Source organism: Zingiber officinale, chromosome 2B (assembly GCF_018446385.1).
Source record: "Zingiber officinale cultivar Zhangliang chromosome 2B, Zo_v1.1, whole genome shotgun sequence".
Lineage (NCBI taxonomy): Eukaryota > Viridiplantae > Streptophyta > Magnoliopsida > Zingiberales > Zingiberaceae > Zingiber > Zingiber officinale.
Window position 1 is genome coordinate 48,983,525 of NC_055989.1, and position 10,412 is coordinate 48,993,936.

At 34.4% G+C, this 10,412-nt stretch overlaps 1 protein-coding gene across 1 annotated transcript; it reads left to right on the forward strand.

The window, feature by feature from the left end:
• Nucleotides 1–9,650: 9,650 nt before the first annotated feature.
• Nucleotides 9,651–10,206, forward strand: LOC122048268 (zinc finger BED domain-containing protein DAYSLEEPER-like). The gene is made up of 2 exons (XM_042609861.1): nt 9,651–10,026; nt 10,100–10,206. Exons 1-2 carry the CDS (start codon nt 9,651–9,653, stop codon nt 10,204–10,206), a joined length of 483 nt encoding a protein of 160 aa, XP_042465795.1.
• Nucleotides 10,207–10,412: the final 206 nt, after the last annotated feature.

Genomic DNA, 10,412 nt, shown 5'->3' on the forward strand with positions numbered 1-10,412 from the left:
GTATTTTTTTCTCTCTTAAAGTTATCGTTGAAAATTAATAAAAAAAGATAATTACACAATTATCTTTTATTCATTATATGTCACATTTGAGGATAAGGAGGAGATTTTTATTGATAAACTTTATTCCATTTTCATTTAATTTTGGTTCATCAATTTAGAATTATGACTTTTTTAGTTTAACGAGGATGGTGGATGAGTTTTTGGTTGGCTGGCCTTTTCATAGTTGTTGTTTTACTATTATTTACGTTGGTGCATATATAAATTTTATGAGGATTTTTATCGAATGATATAATGATCAATTCAATATGTTTTTTTCCTCTTGAGATTATTATCAAAAAATAATTAAAAAAAAATAGGGGCACTATTATCTTTTTCATAAGAAACTTTTGATAGAAGAAGGTTAAATGTCTTTTTTAAATAAGTGGCAAAATGTTATTTGATAGAAAACACAAGATTAAATGTATTGTTCCCTTTTTAAAATTATAAAAATATAAAAGACATCTCTTTTTATATATATATATATATAATTATTTACCTTAGGATAATTTTACTCCTAATAATATAATTTTGATCAATATTAGATAGTATAGCTTTATCAAATATTGAACCAGATAACATTGAATTAGGGGCGATCGATTTGGTCCAATGAAAATTTTTCACTAGTCGTCAAGGTAAATCGTGAAGCATTCACAGTTTTTAATATCCAAAATGTCTATCTCATTTTCATATTTAAGAAATCACATAGTCATTTTTAATTATACTCCTACTTTATGAGCAAACGACAAATGAAACATCATCAATCAACTACTATATGACAGTCGAGTTTATCGATCAATTTCTAAATTTATTGTGATCAACGGTTGACTACTCATCACATATCAATCGATTGCTATGATCATTATAAAGTATCCCAAAGTTGTGCCAATTTCAAAAATCCACAATTGTGTATCTTGACTATAAATATATATCTAAGTACATAATTACATTAATGATGATGTCGACTGCTAGGGTCATTACATAGCTCTTAAAGAATCTCAAAGTTGTATCAATTTCAAAAATTAATAACTCTCTATCTACACTATAAAATCTATGTATAAGTGCATGGTTACACTTGGGATGTTGTAAGGAATATAATGAAGTTAGTTTGAAGTATTTCTGAAGTGCCTAAGCTCATCAACGAATGTTAGTCAAAACTCATTAATGATTTTAGAACTATAAGAATCACTTCAAAATAAGATCACTATACTCTTAGGAGCCTCCAAAGTTTAATCATACCCTCATATCTATATTCCACTGCCTAGATTAAGAGACATAGATTTTTAAATTTTTTACAACCTTAAATAATTTAGCACAAGCTCATTAAAGGATCTAGATATGGCATACTTACTAACACCACTAAAATATTTTTACAACTCTTTTGGTTAACCATGTCAAAATTTTAAAATTCTAAACATTATAGGGTCATTAGAAAGTTTTAAATAAAATTAGTTGATAACCTTAAGAACCTCAGAAGTAAGAATCACTTCGAACAAAGACTATTATACTTTTTGGGAACCTTTTAAGTGTAACCATATCCTCAGATTGGATTTCACGGTCTAGATTAAGAGATGCAAGTTTTTGAAATCTTAATAACCTTAAAAAATTTAGCACAAACTCATTAAAGGACTTAGGTATGTCATATTTACTTGTCAATACCACCAAAGTGTTCCTAGGACTCCTATGGTTTAAATCATGTCAAAATTTTAAAATTTTATACATTGTAGGGTCATCGACGAGTTTTGGCCAAAACTCGTTAATGGCCTATTAGAAGGTTGTGTACACATAATTTACCCTATTTTATTTGTAGATATTTTTCCATAATGAATCTTAAAATCGTTTCAAATCAAGGTCAGTATACTCCTAGGAGCCTCCTAAGTGTAACAATGCCCTAGATCTAGATTCTACATCCTAGATTAAAATTAAATTGTCTTAAGATTGTTAAGATTTCAAAAACTCATATCTCTCAATCTATGTAGTGGAATCTAAGTCTTAGACCATAATTACATTTAGAAGACTCCCAAGAATGTAATGGTCTTGGTTTGAAGCAATTCTAAGGTTGTTAAAGTCATCAACGAATTTTAAGCAAAACTTAATGATGATCCTATAGTATTCAAAATTTCAAACTCATGACATAATTTGAACTAGGGATCGGAGTTATAGGAACACTTTGGTGGTGTTGGTAAGTAAATATGATAGACTTGGTCCTTTAACGAGATTGTGTTAAATTATCTTAAGGTTGTAAATATTTCAAAAACTTATATCTCTCAATCTAGGCTATGAAATTAGGTTGAAGGGCATGATTATACTCAAGAGGCTTCCAAAAGTGTAATGTTCTTGGTTTGAAGTGATTCTGAAGTTCCTATGACTATGAGTGAGTTTTGGCCAAAACCTGTTGATGAGTTACAAGGTTTAGAATTTTAAATTTTGACATGATCCAAATCAAAAAAAAATCTTAACAACACTTTTGTAGTGTTGGTGAGTTATTTTAACAAACTAAACCTTTTAATGAGTTTTATCAAATTGTCTTAAGGTTGTGAAGATTTCAAAATCCATATCTCTTAATGTAGACCATGGAATACAGATTTTAGGGTATAATTATATTCAGCAAACTCATAGAAGTGGAATAATCTTGGTTTAAAGTGATTCTGATTGTTAGATTATGGAAATAATCTATGCATAATCTTTTATTATTAGAATGTAAATAATCACCTTGTTAGATTATGGAATTAATCTCTATATAATCTTTTATTATTAGAATATAAATAATCACCTTATTAGATTATGGAAAAAATCTCTATATAATCTTTTATTATTAGAATGTAAATAATCACCTTGATTGTAGCCTAATAACACTGATGTACTCTTGTATGTATTTCATGAAGATGAATAAGAATAGCACACAGGATTTCTTACATGGTATCATAGCTTTAGACATACTAACAACCTCCTTCCTCCTCCACATTCCCGTCCTTATCTCTTATTCTCCTCATATATTAATGGTCGAACAAACCAAATTCCATCCTGCACTGGCTATAAATAATGGCAAAAATTTCACCTTCATTACTCTAGAGATGGAAAAGGGACACTATTCTTCATGAGTGGAGTTGTTTAAAATTCATTACCGAGCATACCAAGTTACTGATCATATTATCCCACAAAAATTGAAGCCAACCGAAGCAGAACAAGAAGAGGTTATCGAGACTAAGAAAGCATTATAGTCGCGCTTGGATGCAATAGTCCTTTAATGGATTTATGGTATGATCTCCACTAATCTCTTACATACCATCTTGGAATCAGATTCAACTGCACAGCAAGAATGGGAACAATTGTAAAAATTTTCCAAGATAATAAAACTTCTCATGTCGTTTACCTAGAAAACCACTCACATTCAGATGAATAAGTATCCTAACATCTCGCCCTATTGCCAAGAACACAAAATATTTGCTAATCAACTCTCTAACATTGGTGCACTGGTTTCAAATCAACGATGAGTTCTTCAATTAATTGCGGGTTTAAAGGAGAACTACGAGCGTATTGTTACATTCATTCAACAAAGTGATCCTTTACTGCCTTCTTATGAGACATGATCGAAGTTAATCCTTGAGGAAACTCAAAAGGCTAAATAAGCACAACCGCCGCCGCCAACGCTACTGGCACCACTCTCCTCACTACCAACGGTTCTATTGATGTTGCGTCTGACTATGGTCAAAGTTCGATATCACGTTCTGGTAATACATCAACCGTGACAATAATGGTTAGAAATGTAGTCAGAATCACAATAATAATCGAGAAAAATATAGTGGCAGTAGAGGAAAAGGTTGTGGTAGTAGTAACCATGCTTGTGGACAACGACAGCAACATCTGTGGCAACAGCAGCAGTCGTACTAGTGGGTACCATACCCACTATCAAGGTCTTGGGGACAACAAGCATGGGTTGCTCCGTCTTGTCCTTACCTCACCTGATCATGGGCTTGTCCACCTCCTACTCGTCAGCCTAGAATTCTAGGCAAGTATCCACCATAGGCTTGTAATGTCCAAGTGTCAATCTCCTTCGAGCTATGCACCTACTAATATTGATACAACAATGCACAATTTGTCTCTTAATGTTCCAATGAAAACTGGTACATGGATACCGGTGTAACCTCACACATGACTGCATCTCAAAGGTACTCTCATGTCCTATTTTAATATAAGCAATAACAAAAATATTATTATTGGCAATGGATAGGAATTCTAATTTGTAGTTATGGGCAAAAATCTCTTTCCCTACCTCAACTACCTTTAACTCTAAACAATGTCCTACGTGCTCCTAACCTAATTAAAAACCTAATATATGTGCGTCATTTCACCATTGACAATAATGTTTCCATTGAGTTTAACCCATTTGGTTTTTCTGTGAAGGATTTTCGGGCGGGGATGCCACTAATGAGATGTGATATCACCGAGGATCTATATCCTCTCACCACCACCTCTCCATCAATCTTTGCAACTCTTTCTCCTGCTTTATGGCATAATCATTTGGGACATCTAGGGGCACTTGTTTTACACTCACTTAGGAATAATAAATTTATTGACTGTAAAACATCTTCATGGCCTTTTGTTTGTCAATTTTGTATTTTTGGAAAACATGTTAAATTGTCATTTCATGTTTCAAATTCTGCACTACAAAGCCTTTTAATATACTACATAGTGATTTGTGAACTTCAGCGATTTTAAATTCAGCAGGTATAAATATTATATTCTTCTCTTAGATGATTATACTAATTTCTTATGGGCATTCCCTATTGGAAGAAAATCACAAGTTCCTTCCATTTTGTTATCTTTTAGTGCACTCATTCAAACTCAATTTGAGAAAAATATTAAATGTTTTTAGTGTGACAATAGGAGGGAATTTGATAACGAGTCATTTAAGCAATTTTGTCATACTAACTCTTAAACATCATTTTGGCATTTATATTACCCTTGCTCACTCTTCTTGCTCGCTCTTCTATGCCACCATCATTTTGGCATCATACTCTCAAAATGGCAACATAACTATTAAACATTCTCCCTAGCAAGATACTCTCCAATTATTTCCCAACTCAATTTCTTTACCATCGGGACCCTTTCTACACACATTTACTGGTGTTTAGGTATTTATATTATCTTCTCATTCCTTCCACCACAATACACAAGCTACATGCTCGTTCCACCTCCGGTGTTTTCTTGGGATGCCCACTTAATCATAGACGATATAAGTGTTATGATTTGTCTAGTCAAAAAAATAATTCTCTTTAGATATATTATTTTTGATGAGTCCAACTTCCCGTTTGCCACTCTACACACTCCTTTCCACTCCTATGATTTTTTGAGTGATGGTCTGCATCCCCTTTTGCACCATCATCTTCACAGTCAACCTAACCTAATCTACTAGGAAGAACAAGAGTCCACTGTCATCCAACCTCCTCAACCAGCTCAATTCAAGCTCACATCTCAACCTGCGTCAAACAACACTTCTCCACAACCCATCCCACCTAGAACAACCCAATCGTTAGCATCCTCACCTAACCCACACCATTACCAAACAAGCCAAGCCTTATCTCGATCCATTACAACCCGCAATATGCATGGAATTTTTAATCCCAAACCTCAATTCAATTTGACATCTTCTATTACATCATCCCTTATTCCCCGTAACTTGAATGATGCATTGTCCGACCAAAATTGGAAAGCAGCCATGTCAGACGAATATGATGCTCTTATTAACAATAAGATGCGGGAGTTGGTGTATAATATATCAAAAATATAGCTAAGGATTTAAAATAATTAAATATTAATATAATTAAATTATTTTAAGGAAAACAAATATATTTTAATGGATAATATATCAGGAAATAAGTTTATATAAATTTATAAAATTTACTGGAATTTTTTTAGATTTTAAAGAAATTATTTTTAGATTTTATGGGGTAAAAGAAAAGCATGTTTAGGAATATTTATTTAAAGTGGGAGTTGATTGTGCATATAAGCCTAAGTTGGATTATCAAACCCTAGATCCAAATCGTGTGATTGTTTGCTTTCTCGCGACGCCGCATTCGAACGCGCTTGCTGCCGCCGTCGAGTGCTGATCGCGATCCATGCTCGCCTCCACAACCACTGACACCACAGACAGCCCAGCTGGCTCTCTCCCCTCCTCTCCGAGGGGACCTCATGATGATAGTGTCGTTGTGCGATCCAAGTCAATGCCGCGTCTTCCTCATGCGCTTGCAGCGCTCCTCTCTGCCACGCAGCCGATCAGAGCCCATGTTGTGTCTGTTTCCTTCCCTTTGTGTCGTCTTCCCCGAGCAGCAACCACCCTCGTTCGACCTTGCGCCGCTACTGTTAGTGAGCCGCCACTGCCTCACACTTGTGCATACCAACCACTGCCGTCAACACCATGCAATCAAGCAAACACTTCAACGACTAACCGTCATCCTAATTTCTGACTAAGAGGCAATCGGGTTAGCATCTCCATTCACGTTAGCATCGATCGGTATCTCACCGGGGAGGATGGTGGCGGTAAAGAGGCAGATCTTGGCCAGAAATCGGGTTCAGTGATGTTGATGGAGGAGGAACTCTTCAATCAATTGTGGGCGTCGAGTCACCGGTGATGATAGAGGAACGGAGGCGTACATGCTCAAGGAGACGAAGTCGGAGGCGATCTACGTTGGGATAAGGAAAAAACAAGCTAAATAAGTGGGTTTAATTATTAATTAGTTAGTTAGTTTATTTCTCAGTAATCGATTAATTAAGTTAATTTAATTAATCGATGGAATTCATTCAGTTTGATTAATCTGTTTAACTAATTTGATATTAATTGATATTTGATTAAAAAGGTTGATGGATTAATTAATATGTTAATAGTTTGACCAAGTAATTGATTAAGTTGATTCAATGATTTAATTATAGAATAAATTAAATGTATAGATGAATTAATTAATAGGTTGTGTTCCTGTCGGGAAGCTGGGAAGACGAACCTGTCGGAATGACATGTATGGAAGGTTGACTAGGAATGACAATGGGTCGGGTTCAAACCCGGTCCCGTGTTAAACCCGTCCCATTTGGGCCGAGTCTAAACTCAGTCAAATGGGTTACGGGGCGGGTTAGGACCCAGTCAACGGGTCTAGGGACGGGTCTGGGGTGGGTCCTGGGATTGATCAAACCCGCCCCGAACCCGCCCCGAATATTAATACTTATTATTTATAATATAATTTTTTAGTACATAAAGTTATTTACACGGAGAAATTACACATACAAATATTGATGGTGAGTGGTGACGATAAGAGCCCAAAAAAAAATTTAATCATTACATTTAAAAATAATGAACTATTTATAAATACTTTCCTATTTCCCATCCTTCTACAACACATATAACGGGGATCAGTTTCCTTTTTATATTATGTAAAATATATAATAACTATAATACCTTAAATGCCCTAATTTTTTATTTGTTCCAACCTTTCCCATTCAGCCATTCCCACATGCCACAGCCGCCTCACCTCTTTGTCTTGGAGTCTCTTGGTCGTTCCCTACTCCTCTCACCCACAAATATACATCTTTGAGTCTTTGACAAGGAAATGAGGGAATCGACATGCTAAAGTCGAGTGTTTGCAATTGGTAGGGGAAGATCTTGCGATGAAACTGGAGTTTGAACTTTGAGGGGCAATTTTAGGGATTTGTTTTGGAAACTATTGGGGCAAACCGCAGAAGTAAGTGTTTCACTTTCTTGTTTATGGTGTTTTAATATATTATTTTTCAAGAACAAGGGACAAATTTAATTAAAGGGTTGAGTTTTTTAAATGTTTCTCGTGTACTTACTTTTTTCATTCTTTAATCATCTGTTTAGGGAGTTTTTTATAATTCTTTGTTTATTTGTTTTTTTCATTCTTTAATCATCTGTTTAGGAAGTTTTTTTTATAATTCTTTGTTTATTTATTTGTAGATGGAATCTGAAGAAGCATCTATAAATCTTCAAGACAATAATAATGTATTGGAAATCACTCCTGAGAATGATGGTGGTGGTAATGATTTGAGAGTTGATGGTATTTCTAAATGTAGTGGCAAGAGAAAGTACACTTCAGAGGCTTGGAACCACTTTGAGAGAGTGATGGTCGAAAATATTCAATTCGCAGAGTGTAACTATTGCAAAGCCCGTCTCAAAGCTCCAGCAAGCCATGGAACTACACATTTGTTAAAACATTATGAGAAGACTTGTAAAAAACGCCCCAGAAAAATGGATATCCGACAAAGTCTCATGGCAAGCAAGAAAATGTGGAAGTCAGGACTTGACTACCCATATTTTCAGCCAAGAGGATTCAAGGTATAAACTTGCTGTGATGGTCATTTTGCATGATTATACACTTGGTATTGCTGATCATGAGGGGTTCCGAGATTTTATTACTAGCCTCCAACCTTGTTTTAAGATGATCTCAAGAAGAGAAGTCTAAGTGCTACAAATTGTTGGGCAAGATTAAGTGCCGAATTGCAATCACAACTGACATGTGGACATCAAACAATACTAAAAAAGGTTTCATGGCAGTTATTAGGCACTTTATTGATGATTCATGGACACTACAAAGTGTTATCTTGAGGTATGTTCAATTTTATTTCTAGGTAATTATATTTAAGAATTTATATATGAAACAAGAAAATAATTTATGATATTTAATTTTTTTACAGGTTTATATATATTCCGGTGCCACATACAACTGAGATTCTAGCTGATAAGCTTGTTGAGTGCTTTTTGAATTGGAATATTGATCGCAAAGTGTCAACAGTCACAGTTGATAATTGCACGACCAATGATGTCATGTTTCGTCTTCTCTTAGAGAAGCTCCCAAGGAAAGATTTGACACTAAATGGAAAGGTACTTCATATGCGTTGTTGTGCTCATATCTTGAACTTGATTGTCAAAGATGGATTGGAAATTATAAGTGATGGAATTGAGAAAATACAAGATAGTATCATATTTTGGACTGCTTTACCTTCAAGAGTAGAAAAGTTTGAAGATATTGTGCGTCAATTGCAAATTGATTGTACTAAAAAATTATCTCTCGATTGCAAAACTCGATGGAATTCTACTTTTTTTTATGTTAGAAACTGCAATAATTTATCGAGATGTGTTTCCACGACTTAAATGTCGAGAGAAACAGTATAAGAATGTTCCAACCGATGAAGATTGGGAGCATGCAATTGAAATTTGTGATAAGTTGAAAATATTTTATGAGGTGACTGAGATGTTCTCTGGTACACTTTACCCCACGTCTAATTTTTATTTTCCAAATATATGTGATATCAAATTACAATTAGATGAGTGGATGAATAGTCCAAAGATCGTGATCCAATGTATGACAGAAAAGATGTTAGGAAAGTGAAAAATATTGGGATTCTTGCCATATTATGATGGGGGTGCTGCTATTCTAGATCCTAGGTACAAAATGAAACTGGTTGAATTTTACTTTTCACAGATCTATGGTGAAAGATCACAATTTAAGGTAGATGAGATTCGTCAAAATTGTTATGATTTATTATTGGATTACCAATCAAGGACTGAAACTAGGGAAAATAGCTTGAGTGCAAGAAGTTCAGTGGCTATGGGAAATATATCATCATCTTGTGCTTCTGGTCGTGTGAGTGCCACTTTACATAAGTATGACCAATTTGTGGCTAGTTCAGATCCTATTACTTTGGTTTCCAAAACTTCGGAGTTGGATACATATTTAGGAGAAAGTGTTTTGCCAAGAGCTAGAAATTTTGACATCCTAAGTTGGTGGAAGACAAATGGAGTTAAATATCCTAACTTACTAAAAATGGCAAGAGATATTTTAGTCATCCCTGTTTCAACAGTTGCATCTGAGTCTGCTTTTAGTGATAGTGGAAGATTGGTCAGTCCTCATCGTAGTAGGCTTCATCCAGATACTTTGGAGGCATTGATGTGTGCTCGTCGTTGGTTGTGGAATGATATGAAAAGTACTATTTTTTATTATATTTTATAATATTATGTATAACAAAATTTATACAGTTTTTTTATTTATTCTTGTAGGTACTTCAAATGTCAGTGATTTATCAAATTGTCCAACCATGCTTGACGAGGAAGAAGAAGATGACCATGATGAGCATATTGCTGACCACTCAGACATTGCCCAATAGATTTTTTTTTTATTTTTGGTTGCAAACTTGAGTATTGTAATGAATATTTTTGTTTGTTTGTTTTGATTTCTAATTGTTCTTCCTTTAAATATGTAGTATTATTTTTTTGTGTGATGTATGGTGGGTTGGCGGGTCCAACAGCTAGGGTTGGAGCATACTAAAGACAGTGATGGAAAAGGTCATAATAGTTGGAAAATTAATTTTCA